The sequence below is a fragment of the Sus scrofa genome, chromosome 2, assembly GCF_000003025.6.
Source record: "Sus scrofa isolate TJ Tabasco breed Duroc chromosome 2, Sscrofa11.1, whole genome shotgun sequence".
NCBI lineage: Eukaryota > Metazoa > Chordata > Mammalia > Artiodactyla > Suidae > Sus > Sus scrofa.
Genome location: NC_010444.4, coordinates 76,653,773 through 76,671,708, shown reverse-complemented (window position 1 = coordinate 76,671,708; position 17,936 = coordinate 76,653,773). Strand labels below are relative to the sequence as shown.

The following is a 17,936-nucleotide window of genomic DNA, read 5'->3' as shown; positions in this document are numbered from 1 at the left end:
GGGGTCTCTGAGTGCTGGAGCTACGGAGGTCAGAAACAAACAGCCTGGATTCTGCTTCTGAGACCCAGGGGCCCCTGTGTGAGGTGGGCCAGGCCCGGTGTCCATGCAAGGACCAAGGTTCCAGCAAGATGGAGTGCACCCAGTGAGAGGCAGGAGAACACTGCCGGGTGTAAACGTTTGTGTCCTGGGAAGTTCACAAAATGGAGAACCGAAAGTTGGCGGTTGTCCCAGGCGGCCTGGCCCATGGGCAGTACCAAGTGGAAGGGAAAGGGGAACGCATCCTGGAAGGTACCAATGGCTTCCCCTCATCACAGCCCCTGCCTCTGGTTCCCCAGAGCCAGAGGCTGAGACCCAGAGGAAGGGCAGAGTCCACGGGCCGGGTCAGCCTGCGAGCCTGTGGTCCCCAGGGCCTGCCTTAGCTTACCCCTTCCGTGCAATGGGCAGGCACGGGGGAGAAAAGCTCCTGTTGGCGCCAGCACCGAGCACTAGGACTATCCAAGCCAAAGAGGTAGCGGAGTGGGGAGGCACCAAAGACAACTTTTCCAAATTCTTTCTATGGCAGTGTCCTGTGGAACCAGCACTACATGGAATACCTTCAAGGCACCAACTATTTATTATGACAGTGGGGCCTGCGGACATTCAGTAAAGAAGACAGCAGGGTTTGGACTAATGGGGATGACAGGGCCTGGAAAGAGATCCACCAGCACGAAGCTCTTGGAGCACAATAAAGGTGGCCCTTCAGCCTGGAAAGAATGGCCTTTTTGGGAAACGGGGTCTGGGCAGACGATTTGGAAAAAAGCAGTTTGGGTCCCTACCTCTTTCCCAGAAGTCCTTTCTAGAATTAGACCAAAAAATTAAATACATATTTAAAAAGCAAGCCATTCCATTTACAGAACAAAACATGAAATGTTTGGGTTTTTTTTTTTTTTTTTTTTTTTTTTTTTTGTCTTTTTGCTATTTCTTTGGGCTGCTTCCGTGGCATATGGAGGTTCCCAGGCTAGGGGTCCAATCAGAGCTGTAGCCACTGGCCTACGCCAGAGCCACAGCAACGCGGGATCCGAGCCGCGTCTGCAACCTACACCACAGCTCACGGCAACGCCGGATCGTTAACCCACTGAGCAAGCGCTGGGACCGAACCCGCAACGTCATGGTTCCTAGTCGGATTCGTTAACCACTGCGCCACGACGGGAACTCCTGAAAACATGAAATGTTTTAAAATCTCGCAGTAGGAGGCTCTCTCTGAGCAGGATACAAAAATGCACAAGCTGTAACTGGTAATGACTAATAATGATTTTAAATGCCTGGAAAACCTAAGAAATTAAATAAAAGTAACAAACAAAAAGACAGTCACATACACAATCCAAGTCAAACACAAATTCAGGTTGAAAAAAATATATATATATATATATCGGCTGCACCCGCAACATATGCAAGTTCCCAGGCCAGGGATGAACTGCACCACAGCAGCCACAACACCAGGTCCTTAACCTGCTGAGCCACCAGGGAACTCCAAAATACTTTTTTGTTTTTGTTATTGTTACCTTTTTCTTTTCTTTTTTTTTTTTTTTTTTTTTTTTGTCTTTTTAGGGCTGCACCCGCAGCATAAGGAGGTTCCTAGGCTAGGGGTCAATTCAAAGTTGCAGCTGCTGGCCAAAGCCACAGCCACAGCAACACCAGGTCCAAGCTGCATCTGCGACCTACACCACAGCTCACGGCAACACTGGTTCCTTAACCCACTGAGCAAGGCCAGGGATCCAACCTGGGTCCTCATGGATACTAGTCAGATTTGTTTCTGCTGTGTCACAATGGGAACTCCCAAAATACTTAAAAAAAAAGACAATGGGCTAATTTTCTTTTTTTGTTTGTTTTTTGTCTCTATAGGGCCACACCTGCAGCATATGGAGGTTCTCAGGCTAGGGGTCCAACCGGAGCTATAGCTGCCAGCCTACACCACAGCCACAGCAACGCGGGATCCGAGCCGCATCTGTGACCTACACCACAGCTCAAGGCAACGTTGGATCCTTGACACACTGACCGAGACCAGGGATCGAACCCACATCCTCATGGATGCTAGTCGGGTTCGTTAACCACTGAGCCATGACGGGAATACCTTAATTTCCTTGATACGTATAAAAGTGCTCCTAGAAAACAACATCAAGAACTGAATAGAAAAATGGACAAATACAAATATTCCAAATATGTTGGAGTTACCATTTTGGTTCAGTGGTAACAAACTTGACTGGTATCCATGAAGATGCAGGTTCAATCCCTAGCCCTGCTCAGCAAGTTAAGTATCTGACATTTCCAGGAGCTGTGGTGTAGGTCACAGATGTGGCTTGGATCCAGTGTTGCTATGGCTGCAGTGTACTGTGGTTTGGATCCTTAGCCATATGCTGCATATGCCATAGCTGCAGCCATAATAAAGCAAATAAAATAAATACATGTATGTAATACATACAGATTTTTTTCACTTTTTTTTTTTTTTGGTTTTTCGGTTTCTTTTTCTTCCCCCCCCCTTTTTTTTCTTGCCACACCTGCAGCATGCAGAAGTTCTCAGGCCAGGGATCCAAACCACACTACTGCAGTGACCCTAACCACAGCAGTGACAATGCCAGATCCTCAACCACCAGATCTCCAGGGAATTCACTAGACTTTGCCACTTTCTATATTAATGGTAGAAATGATCAGCATAAAAATAAATCTAACAGAAGCAATGAGCTGTTTGATTATACTTCTGGGAAATACAGACAAAGTTGCAATGAAATGCTATTTTCCTTGTATTTTAGGGCCACACCCATGTCATATGGAGGTTCCCAGGCTAGGGGTAGAATTGGAGATGTAGCTGCCAGCCTACGCCAAATCCAAGCTGAGTCTGCAACTTACACCACAGCTCACAGCAACGCCAAATCCTTAACCCACTGAGCAAGGCCAGGGATCGAACCTGCACCCTCATGGATGCTAGTCAGATTTGTTTTCATTGAGCCACCACAGGAACTCCTGAAATACTATTTAAAGAGCTCATAGGAGTCCCCTGGTGGCTTAGTGGGTTAAGGATCTGGTGTGGTCACTGATGTGGCCATGGTCACTGCTGTGGCATAGGCTGGATCCTCGGTCAGGAACTTTCCCATGCTGCAAGCACAGCCAACAAATAAATTTTAAAAAGTCACATACCCATTTAGAGATTGATGGAGAGAAAGTCCTTCCACCTAGCCCTTCCTTCCTAGCAGTAAGGAATTCAGCCTACAGAAAAACTACTACTTGGGTAGGAAGACATTTGGACAAGGATACTTGACGTAGCACTGTCTGTTACAGAAAACTGGAAAAAAAAAAACTAAATTTCAACAAAGAAACAGGATAAATTACAGTGCTAATAAAATATGCTGCAGCCACTAGGACTGAATCCAGTCTATATGTTGGAACATAAACACTCTCCAAGCCACCGTGAGTTAGCGCACACTTTCACATAAACTTATTAGATACACAAGTATACTTTCTTTGCTGAAACATAAGAAATTCTTTTTATCTCTGCCCCAGAGGAAGGGAACTAGGCCTGGACGTCCGGAGTGGGAAGAACACAGAGTTTTCACCCAAAGCTCTTTTACACTCAACTTTTTTTTACTGTGTGTCCCAAAACATTTTTCTTCACTTGTAAGCCATCGCTTTGGACTTAAGGAATTTGCATCTGATGAGATGAAAAGACAATGGTCTCTGCGACAAGGGCAGCACCAGGAGTCAGTCAGTGGGAGCACTGGGCAGAGGGTCAGGGTCGGGGGCTTTGGGGAAGAAATGCTGCAGCAAGAGGCTGAGAGGGGTCAGACGTGTAGAGAAACGTTAGCCTTGCTGAGACGTATGGGCACAGAGATCACCCTGTGCAAGGACCCCGCGGCGGAAAGGACGAATGAGCGAGAGGACCCGCAGTTCGCGGCTTTCCTGAGTGCACATCCCATGTTCAGATTTGCTCCTAGACGTCCTGGATTATCAAACACGACCCTAGACTCGCAGCAAGAGGGTCCGTGGGGCTCGGGAGGGACGAAGGCACAGAACCTTCCCGCCCACCACCAGGGCCGGGCACCATCCTGGGTTAGAGACGGCGGGACCGAAATCGGGACCGGGGGCACTCCCGGCTCTTCGAGCGCCCCAGGAACAATTCCCAGTTGCGAAGCACAGAAAGCGCTGCGAGGCCTCGCCCCGCTCGGCGTCAACGCTGACACACAGCCACGCCGGCGTCTGTCAGCCCACTGGATGAGCCCTCACGGGCGGAACGGCGGCAAGGGCAGGGACGGCTGGCCGGGGTCCGAGCCGCCGCCACTTACCGCCGAGGCCACGGCTTCCTCCAGTTCCGCCGCCTGCCGCTGCGTCTGCGCGCGCCACCCCACTTCCGCTTCCGCCCCCGCTGTGACCCCTCAGCGCTGTCCCGCCCCCCAACTGGCCGAAACACCGCCCTCTCTTAAAGGGGCCGCGGAGCTCTAGAGGCCAAGGAGGAAGCACCTCCAGGTCCTGGCCTCGCCACTGCCCAGTGCCCAAACACATGCCCAGTCGCCTCCCGATCTCTGAGGCCGTCCTCACTCTAGAACGCCCCCGTCAGAAGTCTCAGGGGGCACTCCGCAGGATCCGGGTGAGCCCGGCGTCCGGTCAGGGTCCAGGGAGACCCTGGGCCATCCCGGTCTTCAAGGGCATCCCGGGCGGAGGATACAGCTCGGACCAAGGCCCCAAGGCGTGTTGTGGAAGAGCTCCGCGTGACCTCATTTCTGGGGAGACCCCACGAGGCCTCAGGCTTGCTGCTGTCTTCCACTGGGTCCAAAAGCCTGGGTTTGCTAAAGACTCTCTGGGACCCCTCTCTATGCAGGGGTCTGAGGACAGGTGGGGCGGAAATCACAAGCACAGTCTGTGTACAGAAAGGTGCCTGCCTCTCTGGGACCCCAGAGAAGTCCTGGTCCAGATCCGCCGCGGCCACTTCCACACCCAGTACTGTCTTGGAAACAGGGAGCCACCACCCTCCCCTGGCTCACTCTAGGACCCGAACCCCAACCCTCTTCTGTAGGGAGAGTAACCCGATACCTGCAATTGTGCTGAACTTTCCTGGGGGGTTGTGGACAAAGTCCAGAGCTTGCGGAGCCCCAGGAAAAGCACACTAAAGTCAAGAAAGGGAAAGGAACTTTAAAATTTTTAATCTTTAATTTGTTTTCACGTTTTTCCTTCGTTTTGCTTCCAAAAGGAAAGGAGAGCGTAGCTCCGTTGCCTGTACATTGTCCACGCCCCTGGATGAGGGGCAGGTCCCAACGCCTGCCTACCGGCTGCCTGGAGGGCAGTGCTTGGGGAGCCCGGGGATTCACATGCAGCCCCCAGCGCCGGGGCGAGGTCCGGGCGCCGCCTTATCGCTGAGGTCCGTTAGGCTAGGTGCGCTGGCTGGGCAGCTCCTGGGAGATGAAGCGGCGTAGGCGCTCCAGGTACTGGCTGTAGAGCTCGATGTCGTTGTGCCCAGCGCCCTCTACCCATAGGGGCTCCACGGCCTTGGGGCAGCGCTCGTAGAGCGCCAGCCCATGCGAGAAGTCGATCACCTCGTCCTCCGTGCCGTGGATGATGAGCACCGGCGACGTGATTTTGGACACCTTCTCGATGCTGCGGGGCGGGGCACGTTAGGCCTCCGCGCCCCACCCCCGCCGAGGCCCCACCCCTGAGCTCCGCCCCCCGCCCTCAGATCCCGCCCCGCGCTCACTTGGGGAACGCGTCAAAGCAGTAGGTCTTCTTGGTGTCAGGGAAGGCGACGCGCATGCCCGAGGTGAGCGGGGAGTGCAGCACCACCGCGGCGCACTCGTAGCGCGAGGCCAGGTCCACAGTGGGCACAGTGCCGATGCTCTGCCCGTACAGGACGATGCTGTCCGGGCTGATGCCGTACCTGGCAGCGGTGGGGTCTGGATCAGCTGTGATGCCACAGGCACACACCCCTCCCACTGCCCGCCCATTCTCCACGCAGGCTCCAGGCAATAGGGTCAGGCCCAGGGACCCTCCCCTGCCCCCAACACCGAGGCAGTCCGCTCATTTGGAAGGCAGAACCCGGACAGGAGTGAGGGAAGCTGGCCGATCACCACCCCAGGCCGCCTGGCTGTACCCTCAGTTGCCACAGGTCACACCTGGCCAGTGCCCCTGTGAGGAGAGTTGAGAGGCATTGAGGTGCACTGCACTGTAGTTCCTGGGAGCGGTCCCTAGGGCCTCGCCTGCTCCTCCTGGCCACCCCCCACCCCTACACACACTTGGCCAGGGCCACATGCAGGACCTGCTTGGGCCCTTCCTGTTCCTGCTGTGCGGAATTGGCCAGTCCCTCCTGGTGGCCCTGGAAGGGGGCACATCTTCCTCCCAGCACCCGCACCCTCACCCATCCCTGGCCCTGGGAAATAGAGGCAATCATGTCCTCTGATGTCTCAGCCAGTTTGCAGCCCCTCAGGTGCTCAGTACAACACTGAAGGACAGGAAGAGCTGCTCCCGAGGGAACAGTGGGTGGCCACCACCTCCTTCTCTGGGCACCTTCCCTACAGAGTGGCCAGGTTATAGGCACGACTCCCATATCCAGACCTTCCCTCCCCTGGTACAGCTGATCCAGCCCTACGACTCCCATGTGCCCTTTCCTGACACAAAGACCCCCCCTCACTACCCTCCCAGCGCAAGGGTCCTCCCTGGCCTACCTTTCACACACCCACAGCCCTGACCTCAAAGGGCATCCCCTCTTCCCAGCGGCCAGGGAAGGTCTGCGTCTCACCTGGGCAACCCACCTGGGTACTCGGGGGCCATCTTCACTGTTTCCACTACCAGGCCTTGCAGATGCCACCTGGCCTTGTGCCCACCACCCTGGCCACTCTTCCCCGGCCTGCTTCCAGGTTTGCAATGACCACCACTGTGCTGGGCACCAGTGCAGTCCTATCAGTCAGCTCCAGGCAGGGACCCCCAGCTGCCACCTGGCTCTCTCCCCCTGGATAAACTCAACAGCTGCCGGATGGCATGGCTCTTCTTTCCAGACCTTCCCAGCCCCAGGTCACTTCTTGGACCCAAGTCTCCTATCCTCCTGCTGACTCTGGCTGTTGGGGATGAGAGACCAAGTCTCCGGAGGTCAATGCTGACAGATGACAGAGCTCAGAACCCTCACCTACCAAGAGGTAAGATTCTGCCATCCGGCATTCCCGTCATGGCTCAGCAGAAACAAATGTGACTAGCATCCAAGAGGATGCAGGTTCAATCCCTGATTTCACTCAGCGGGTTAAGGATCCAGCGTTGCCATGGGCTGTGGTGTAAGTCGCAGATGCGGCTCAGATCTGGCATTGCTGTGGCTGTAGCATAGGCCAGCAGCTACAGCTCTAATCAACCCCTAGCCTGGGAACCTCCATATGCTGCGGGTGCAGCCCTAAAAATAAAAAAAGATTCTTCCATCGACTCCCAGACAGTGGGGACAGGCTGAGGCAGCTGAGCGTGGACACATACCTGCACAAACCCACCAGCATGGGTCCCCAGTGTCAGGGCGGTGCCAGGAGACCCTGCTCTCAAGGCCTGCCACAGGGACTGCCTGGTGCATCACTACAGCAACCATGCCCCGTCTCCCCAGGGCAGGCTGGCTCTGGTCCCCGCAGGAGCTGGTTGCCCAAGTCAGCCAGGCAGGCCAAGATGGGGCTATGCCGAGCAGGCAGTGTGTGCCACCTCCGGGAAGTGGGGGTCAGGTGATCTCCCTACAGATCAGAATAGGTGCAGGGCCACACTGCACTATACCCAGGGAGGACCCAACTTCTGCCAGTTGACAATCCCACCAGCTACCAGGGCTGCGCTGGGTAACGAGCTGCCTAAAAGAATCTTCCAGGCCCAGAGGAGCCCCACCCTCAGGATAAGGCCAAGTTCCACAATCAGAAGCCTGAATCAGAGGCCTGGCCCCACCCTGCACCCCAAGTGCTCCCTCAGCCTCGGCCTCCCAGTCCTTTTACACAGCCTTCACACGCCACCGCTGGGCCCAAGTCCTCTGCACACCACTCCCTCCAGGCAGAGCCTCCACCCCCAGAGGGATGCCTCCAGGCCCTGTCCATGCCCCTGCCCAGGCAAGAGGCTCCCAGGAGGGGCCAACCCCAGGGAGGTGAGAGGACAGCCAGCCTGCCTCCCTGCACACCAAGCACGCCTGTCACCATGCAGGGGAACATAGGTCAGGCCTCACCCTGAGGTCCAGTGTGGCCACAGATAGGGTCCCTCTCCTGCAGGGCCACCGACCCAGGCTTCCTCCCTCCCTGGAAGGCAGCCCCAGTGCCAGTATGGGTACCTTCAAACCACCAGTTTCACCCAGTCCAATCACCTGTGAGGAGCCGTGCTGCTTTCCCCCCCGCCCCCCGCGGTGCCATGCTCACCTGGTACGCAGGGCCTGCCAGGCAGCATCAATGTCGGCGTAGAGGTTCTTCTCCGAGGGCTTGCCAGAGCTGACGCCGTAGCCGGAGTAATCATAGGAGAAGATGTTGCAGTTGATGCGCGTGCCCAGGCCGATGTAGAAGCTGCTCATCTGGCCCAGGTCCACTGCATTGCCATGCGAGAAGAGAACCGTATATCTGCGGGTGGGCGGTGGAAGCACAGGTCAGGGGGCAAGGGAGCAGGGGCGGGGGAAGAGGTACCCACCAGGAGAGACAGAAGGGCATCAGGCTTCAGCCCGTGAAAGAAACCACAAGGACCTAGTCAGGTTCTCAGCACAGGTGGAGCGCCAGCACGAGCTCAGGAAGCCACAGTGCCCATCACAGCTAAGATGCCTATGCCCCTGGGCAGCAGCTGCCTCTCCTCTGGAATCATTCCTTTCGAAGGGACTCTGACAGCCCTGAGGAGGGCGGGCACCTATGTCTGCTGCACAAGACAGCAGCTTTCTGTCACCAGGACTGCCCACAAGTGAGGCCAAGCCCTGTTCAGAGGGCTGAAGCTCCCCTCCTAGAGAATGACCACGCCCTCATTTCTGCCTTGGGGCCCAAGGCAGCCCTGCAAGGCCCGCATGCCCAGGGCAGGTAACCAGGCTGGTCCTAGCCGATGGACACTTCCAGAGTCTTCCTCCTCTGGTGCCACTGGCCCCCACCCAGCCGAGCCCAGCCCAGTCCAGCCGAAAGGTAAAAGCCTGCCCTTTGGACTCAATCCAGAGCCAGAACCCGGCTGGTTTGAGGGCAGAAGCACCTGGAAGCCCCCACCTCTGCCCCACAGTAGGAACAGGGAGTCAGACTTGGCCCAAGCTGCCAGCCAGGCTACAGGTGCCCCAGCCTCAAAGCAGGTGCTGAGGCCTCAATGGGGACCAAGAGCCCTGGAGACCATCCCTGGGCAGGTAAAGACTGAAACCCGGAAGCAGGAGGCTCTATGGTGAGCAAATGGCATGACTCAGCCACTAGAAGCCACTTTGCTATGGGGTCTTTTCATCCCAAGACAGGCTGCCTGTGGCAGTTCCTTGGTGGCCAGGGGCGGATCTCATCCACTGCCCCTTGAGCAAGAAAAATCCTGGGGGCATCCACTCCGCCAGATGGGCTCATGCAAGCTCTGGTCCTAGCAGGGCACCAGCCAAAAGGAGATCCCTGAGGACGGAGCATATCCCGGGCCTGGATCTCACCTGGCGCCTGGCACGCAGCGCACGTACATGCAGGAGATGCGGTTGCCGCGGCTGCTCTTGGTCAGGAAGACCTCGATGGTGTCCAGCTCACGCTGGCTGTACTGGAAGTCAGCGCGCTCCATCAGGTGGAGCTTCCAGCGCCCAGGGGTGCCAGCTGAGGCCCGCAGGGTCCCCGAGGGGGCGGCCCCAGCCCCGCCGGGTCCAGGTTCCGGCTCAGGCATCAGCGAATAGGTGGGCTCCGGAGGCAGGAAGGCGAGCTTGGCAGCAATGCGGCCAGGACAGGGCGGGCAGCAAAAGAGGCAGCAGAGCTCGGTCACTGACAGGCCATTCATGGTGGGCACCAGGCCCTGGGGCAGGCCTCACCCGGTGGGGGACGGGAGAGGGTGCTTGGAGACAAGGGCAGGGGGCAGGGCACCCCCCAGCCACCGCCCCAGACAAGAGCCCCGTTAGGAGGCTGCAGCCCAGCCCCATTGCGGTCCAAGCTGAGCCCTCAGGAGCCTCGCAGCCTCGTGTGTCCATGTTGTGCAGAGGGAGAACCTGCAGAGGAACAGAAAGATGTGGGGTCCCTGGGGTACCACTGGGAAGGCAGAACATGTCCCAAGCCCTCAGCTTCCCCACAGTGCAGTCTCTGAAGGCTCCGCCTGCCACCACAGACCTTGGGCCCAGCCTGCCCTCCTTAGGGCACCAAGACCTCCCCAGCAACCCCTTCTGCTAGCTTTCCTCATCATCAGGCACCAATGCCTGCAGGCTGTGCTGGGCCATCAGACCTCCAGGCCACCCAGCTCTCCCCAGCAAAGGCCATGCTCCAGGCTCAGAGAAGCCCTATCACCCCCAAGGTCCCTCTTCATCTGCCACCCCCGGGTGACGCAGCTCAGTCGAGGTGAGGACAGACTGCTGATCAGAGGGACCCTGGAGCAGGCTCCCAGTGCCAGGCCTCATGTCCACAGACAGGAGCCCAGGCGGAGGAAATACAACAAACAAAGGCTCTGCAAACAAAAGCAGGATACATCTCTAGGCTGGGAAGGCCCAGAGCTCAGACAATGGCTCTCTCCTGTGCTCGGGGCCAGGCCTGGGGGTCAGCCGGCTGAGGTAGATCATGGGAGCCTGGGACTCCTTCCCAACCCAGAGGTCTGTGGCCTGGGGCAAGTGGCTTCACCTCCCTCGGCCTCAGCTTCCTCAGCTTCCTGGTCTATCAATGCAGACACCACTCTTGTCACAGAAACAAGGAACAAGATGAGGGGTAAGTGGTGGAGAGGACATGGCTCAGAGGAATGTGAGTCCTCCCTTCTGCAGAATGTTGTGAAACACTGTCTTAGACTACAGCTAGATCACAAAGGGAGCTGGCAGCATGAGACTGGAAGAAACTACAATGATTTGAGAAAAACCTACTCATTTACTCCGTTTTCCCTGCAGGCTGGAAGAGAGGGAGACACGCTCACAGCTCAGCACCAGCAGCAGAGCAGCTGAGCGCACTGCGTGTGGGGGCCATAGCGTTAGAAAACCACTGGACCAGGGCCCTGGGAGTCAGAGTAGGTCCGTACAGTCTGAAGCCCAGAAACACACCTGCTCCGTCCAGACCTGTGATCTGAGACCAAGGGCTGCACAGAGCCACATCCCACAGTCGCCAGGACTCCAGGCACATGGAGGGGAGTTGGCGGGGGAGGCAGCAAGAGCCACAGCGAGGACACGAATGGCCTCCTGGAATCCCCAGACTCCCAGGGGGATGCTGACTTTAGATGCAAGTACTTTCAGAAGGCAGCATCCATCATACTGGTTCCCAGGCAAAAGTGAGTTGGCCCCCTGAGGACACATGCCAATGCCAAGGGCATTCTGGGTTGTGACAACTGGGAAGGCAGGTACTAGCATGGAAAGGGTGGAGACCAGGGATACTGCTCAACACCCCACAGCACACAGGACACCCTCCCTCCCGCTCCAGAGAGTCAACCAAACTGAGTTTGCTCAAACATATTTTCAGAGGTCCAGGCCCCAACAGGTGACACTCCACAGGTGCTTTGGTGGCTTGGTCTAGAGTTTGGGCAGCACAGAAGGCTCGTTCTGAGAAGAAGGCCTGGCTGAAAGCCAGTGCACAGGAAGGGGGCCCCCAGCAACCTGAGGATGAACAGGAACACCAAAGTGGACAAGGCCCACTGACCAAGCCACAAACCCAGGTGTCAACCTTGACAGCTCCCTGCACCCTCAGATCCGCCCATCACAGGGCCTGCTGACTCCATTCTCCCCCTCCCACAGTCACCTGGTACATGCACAGTCTCCTTTCTCGCTGGTCCACTCCTTGGCCACCATCACCCCCACCAGAGCATTCTCCCCCAAACAGCCAAAAGATCTTTTCACAACACAAATGTGATCATGCTACCTTCTAGGGTGGCCCAGTGGCCCCACTATTATCAGGATAGATATCAAATCCTTCTCCACTGACCTGCCAAGTCATCAAGGGGCTTGGGGCCGACCTCCCCAGCCTCACTCATCTTGTACCTTACTCTCCCCAGGTGAGCCCCACTGCCCCCTCCTGCCTCAGAGCCACAGCCCACCTGGTTCCCCAATCTCACTAGACAGCTCTTGCCCCTTGTCCCACCCACCATTCAGATCTCCCTGTCAGCGCTGCTCCAAACAGGGTCAGTACCCCTGCACACTGTCATGGTTCCAGATCTCTCTCTGCAGTTCATATGTTCATGTTCAACCATATGCCCCTCAAACCAAAGAGAAACTCCATGAGGGCAGGGCCACTATTTGTTCTTGCTCAATGAAATGGCCAAAGGACCAGGGCAAAGGGGAAAACTACAGTACAGTACACCACGTCTGACAGAGAGGAGGAATGGTCTCTTTAGCCATGCAGACCTGGGACCAACCTTCTGCTGTCTTTTATGGATGTCACTGACTGCGCCTCAAGAGCCAGGCTCGGGCTGGACAGAGCACACTCAGGTGCCTCACTCACTAGGTAGGCATCGCTGGCACCCAGAGCCTAGCAATTCCATCCCAGGTGGCAGTGTCATAAGGAACAAGACAGAACCAGACAACTGCAATACTTCAGGCCGACCTAAATACGGACGACTGTGATGGCACCTCACCCAGCCAGTCAGGGTGGGAAAGCTGCAAGGAAGAAGGTGCCCTCTGAAAAGCACAGGGCAAATGCCAGGTGACAGAGAGCAGGGCTGAAGGCAAGACCCAGTGGTAACAGCAAGTTCTAGGAACTGTGGCTCCAGAGCTAGAAGGACACTGGGAAGAAGAGGTGAGCAGGGGAGTCCTGGAGAGAGCCAGGGCTGGGTCAGGCCGCACCCGTGAGCCCTGCTGCAGTTTGGACTTCATCCTGGAGTGATGAGGAATCCTGAAGGAGTCCTAGGTGGAGAATGTACCCCATGGATTAAGGGCTGTGAACGTGCCCTGGCTGCATCCTGGAGACAGGAATGGAGCAGAGGCTGGGAAATCTGCCTAAGTGTCACTGCCGGCCAAAAGACGCCTGCGAAACGGCAGAGGTGTCTTGGAGACGTTAAGGAAGCAGGGCTCCGCTCCCGCTGATGGAGAGGGCCCGGGTGTCGGGCTGGGGGACCGGTTCGCGGGCAGAGGCAGAGTCCGCGGCTCGGACGGGGCACTCCCCGAAAGCAAGGTAGCGTCTCCAGGACGGTGGGCGCACACCGCAGGTCGGAGGGCTGAACGGACAGCGGACCGGGCTCTGTCGGACTCTGTCCCGCGATTCTCAGGCCTGATCTGAGGGTCCTCCTCCCGGACCGCGGCCGCCCAGTGAGTGAAGGCTCTCGGGGGCGTCGGGCCGGGCTGCCCTGGCCTCGCGGCCCGCCCCGGCTCCCCAAACGGCCGCAGGAGGCACTGAGACCTCGCTGCACCGCCGCACCCGCCCCTGCCTGGCACTCACCGCTGCGGCCCGCGCCCCCCGGCCCCGGGGCCGCGCTCCATGGCTCCCGGCCGCCCGCCCTTCCGTCAATCCCTCGGCGCCCCGGCCCGGTTGCCTGCACCGCCACGGCCGCCGCTCCCCCGCGGGCGGAAGTGAGCCTCACTCCTGCCACCGCCCCGGAAGTGACGCGAGGTGCGCGCGAGGGACAGGGGCCGGGGGCCGCGCGGGGCGCGGGCGCGAGGCGCGCATGGGGGGAGGGGCCGCTTTCCTGGGGAGCAGGGCAAGAGTAGTGGGCGGGGACCTGGTGGGTGGGCGGGGACCTGGTGGGTGGGCGGGACCTGGTGGGTGGGCGGGGACCTGGTGGGTGGGCGGGGCCGGGCAAGTTGGACAGGTTTCCGGTGGAGACACAATTCACTGGTTCCTTTACTCATTCCCAGGCCAGTACTAGGGTGAGGCAAGGGAGGCACTCGTCTCCGAAGCAAAATTTACAGGGTGCCAAAAAACTTCTTAAGATGAAAAAATTTTTTCTTTTTAGGGTTGCACCCGTGGCAGCAGAGATGCAACCGCGGCCTACGCGACAGCAACACCAGATCCAGATCCGAGCTGTGTCTGCGACCTACACCACCGCATATCCTTAACCCACTGAGCCATTCCAGGGATCGAACCCACATCCTCTTGGACACTGGTCGGTTTCCGTACCACTAAGCCACAAGGGGAACACCGAGATAGAGGAGTTTCTATCGTGGCTCAGTGGAAATGATTCTGACTAGTTTCCATGAGGATGCGGTTTGATCCCCTGCCTTGCTCAGTGGGTTAAAGATCCAGTGTTAACTTAAAATAGATTTACAAGGAGATCCTGCTGAATAGCATTGAGAACTTTGTCTAGATACTCATGTTGCAACAGAAGAAAGGGTGGGGGAAAAATGTAATTGTAATGTATACATGTAAGGATAACCTGACCCCCTCGCTGTACAGTGGGAAAATAAAGAAAATTATTTTAAAAAAATTAAATACATTAAAAAAAAAAAAAAGATCCAGTGTTGCTGTGAGCTGTGGTGTAGGTCACAGAAACGGCTCAGATCTGGCGTTGGCTGTAGCGTTGCTGTAACATTGTTGTGGCTGTGAATGTAGCCAGTGGCTACGTCTCCAATTGGACCCCTAGCCAGGGAACCTCCCTATGCCGCAGGTGCGGCCCTAAAAAGCAAAATAATCATCATCATCATCATCCTCATCCTGGGAATTCTTGTCGTGGCTCAGAGGTATTGAATCCAACTAGCATCCATGAGATTGGCCTCGCTCAGTGGGTTAAGGATCCAGCATTGCTGAGATTCAATATGAGTCACAGACATGGCTCAGATCCCACGTTGCTGTGGCTTGTGGTGCAGGCTGGTGGCTACAACTCCAATTCTGATACCAGAAAGATGATAACAGAATCCGGGTTCTTATTCACGGCAGTGGAAGAATGAACTCCACGAACAGAGGCAGTAAGCAAGCAAAGTCTTTATTAAAGGAAAGCAAACAGCTCCCAGGGTTTCTGGGAGGGGGGAGAGGAGCCCCCTTTCTCTATTGTCCTATAGATTTTTTTTTATTCCTTAAAGATGGGGGGGGGTACCAACCTTGGGTCCAGAAAGATGTGGTTTTCTCCCATTGGCCTTGTTTAATTACCTGCAGCAGTCCTTGTCCAATAGGGTCTTAGGCGTGTAAATATCCCATAAATCTCGTAGTTTCTTTGCCCTTTTCTTCCCGTAAACTGAGTCACAGGGGATTAGGGATTAGTGTCAATCCGGGCGTAGGTACACTCCCTATAGCAAACAAGGCCTGTGGGGATGTTACTCCCTGGAGTCCTTAAGCCACAAATGTTAATCAATGGCCATATCAAAGAATGCATCAAAGCCCATGTTCCTACACTGACTACCTGAATTAATATTCTGCCTCAATTTGACCCCTAGCCTTGGAACTTCTATATGCCACAGGTTCAGCCCTGAAAAACAAACAAACAAAAAAACCAAAAAAACTTGAAGGCGTTCTTATTGTGGTGCAAGGGGAACGAATCCCACTAGTATCCATGAGGATTTGGGCTTGATCTCTGGCCTTGCTCAGGGGGTGGGGGATCCAGTGTTGCAGTGAGCTGTGGTGTAGGTTACAGACTCAGCTTGGATCCCACGTTGCTGTGGCTGTCATGTAGGCCAGCAGCTGCAGCTCCAACTAAACCCCTAGCCTGGGAACTTCCATGTGCTGGGAATGTGGCCCTAAAAAGACCAAAATGACATTTTGTTCACCATGGATTCTTTTGCACTGTTTTTTTTTGACTTCCTTATTTGTTGTGCCTGAGGCAAAGGCCCTGTGCTCCTCACCCAGCCCCTCCCACTCAGCTCACCCTGCCGGAAGTGAGGCAAAGGTAGAGCTGAATGAGGATGAGGGTTGGGAGCAAAAGAGCAGTATGATTGAAGGTGACCCAGGAACTGAAAGGATGAAAATGCAACCTGACTCTCCCAGAACCCAGGAAGTTAATAAGAAGCTCTAAATGCCCTCGAATTCCAGACCCTGTTCCCTATAGGTAAAAGATCATACTTTTTGCTGTTTTAGGGCTTGCTTTCTGCTCTGTACAAAACTTTGTGGAAGGGGAAAAACAGGCCCCTGAGTATGTGCCTCTATGCTTGAAACTTCTTGAAACTACTTGAGATAACAGGGAAAGGGTTCCTAACTGCTTGTTTGGCTTCTGTAAACCTGCTTGCATAAGATAAAAAGAGGAGAAGTCAATCGCCTAACCGACCCCAGTAAGATCGGGCGTGCCACAAAATGTTGAAAATTCTGATAAATATATCTTGGCGACAACATGTCTCCCCTGCCCAGGAACAGGCACAAACATGTAACTCCAAAACAATTTAAATTAATTGGTCCACAAAGCGCAGGCTCTCGATGTTTTAAAATGATTGGTTTGTGAAGTGCGGGCTTTGTTGTGAACCCCATAAAAGCTGTCCCGACTCCGCACTAGGGGCCACAGTCCTCTACCCCTGCGTGGCGTATGACTGTGAGCCCCAGCGCGCTTGGAATAATCCTCTTGCTGTTTGCATCAAGACCGCTTCTCCTGAGTGATTTGGGGTGTCGCCTCTTCCGAGTCCAGACGAGGGGGATTTTCCTTCTGCTGGCCTTTCATTTGGTGCGTTGGCCGGGAAACCCCGCGACCACCCCTCACACCCAAGAACCGACTTGGAGGTAAAGGGATCCCCTTTGGAATGTGTGTGTGCGTGCCGGCCGGCGTCTCTGTTCTGAGTGTCTGTTTTCGGTGATGTGCGCTTTCAGTTTGCAGCTGTCCTCTCAGACCGTAAGGACTGGGGGACTGTGATCAGCAGACGTGCTAGGAGGATCACAGGCTGCCACCCTGGGGGACGCCCCGGGAGCTGGGGAGAGCCAAGGACGCCTGGTGGTCTCCTTCTGTCGGTCAGAGGACCGAGTTCTGTTGTTGAAGCAAAAGCTTCCCCCTCCGCGGCCGTCTGACTCTTTTGCCTGCTTGTGGAAGGCGCGGACGGGTCGCGTGTGTCTGGATCTGTTGGTTTCTGTTTCGTGTGTCTTTGTCTTGTGCGTCCTTGTCTACAGTTTTAATATGGGACAGACGGTGACGACCCCCCCTTAGTTTGACTCTCGACCATTTGGACTGAAGTTAAATCCAGGGCTCATAATTTGTCAGTTCAGGTTAAGAAGGGACCTTTAATTCTGAGATTATCCTGGCTGTTAAAGCAAATATTTTTCAGACTGGACCCGGCTCTCATCCTGATCAGGAGCCCTATATCCTTACATGGCAAGATTTGGCAGAAGATCCTCCGCCATGGGTTAAACCATGGCTAAATAAACCAAGATAGCCAGGTCCCCAAGTTCTGGCTCTTGGAGAGAAAAACAAACACTCGGCTGAAAAAGTCAAGCCCTCTCCTCATATCTACCCCGAGATTGAGGAGCCGCCGGCTTGGCCGGAACCCCAATCTGTTCCCCCACCCCCTTATCCGGCACAGGGTGCTGCGAGGGGACCCTCTGCCCCTCCTGGAGCTCCAGCGGTGGAGGGACCTGCTGCAGGGACTCGGAGCCGGAGGGGCGCCACCCCGGAGCGGACAGACGAGATTGCGACATTACCGCTGCGCACGTACGGCCCTCCCATACCGGGGGGCCAATTGCAGCCCCTCCAGTATTGGCCCTTTTCTTCTGCAGATCTTTATAATTGAAAATCTAACCATCCCCCTTTCTCGGAGGATCCCCAATGCCTCACGGGGTTGGTGGAGTCCCTTATGTTCTCTCACCAGCCTACTTGGGATGATTGTCAACAACTGCTACAGACACTCTCCACAACCGGGGAGCGAGAGAGAATTCTGTTAGAGGCTTAAAAAAAAAAAAAAAAAATGTTCCTGGGGCCGACGGGCGACCCACACAGTTGCAAAATGAGATTGACATGGGATTTCCCTTGACTCGCCCCATTGGGACTACAACACG

The 17,936-nt window shown here is 55.7% G+C and overlaps 1 protein-coding gene across 1 annotated transcript; it reads right to left on the bottom strand.

Moving 5' to 3' along the window:
- On the bottom strand, positions 5,148 to 13,636 carry ABHD17A (abhydrolase domain containing 17A). The gene is made up of 5 exons (XM_003122999.6): positions 13,479 to 13,636; positions 9,596 to 10,132; positions 8,373 to 8,567; positions 5,717 to 5,896; positions 5,148 to 5,619 (listed from the first exon to the last, which is right to left on the bottom strand). Exons 2-5 carry the CDS (start codon positions 9,925 to 9,927, stop codon positions 5,394 to 5,396), a joined length of 933 nt encoding a protein of 310 aa, XP_003123047.3. The 5' UTR covers positions 9,928 to 10,132; positions 13,479 to 13,636; the 3' UTR covers positions 5,148 to 5,393.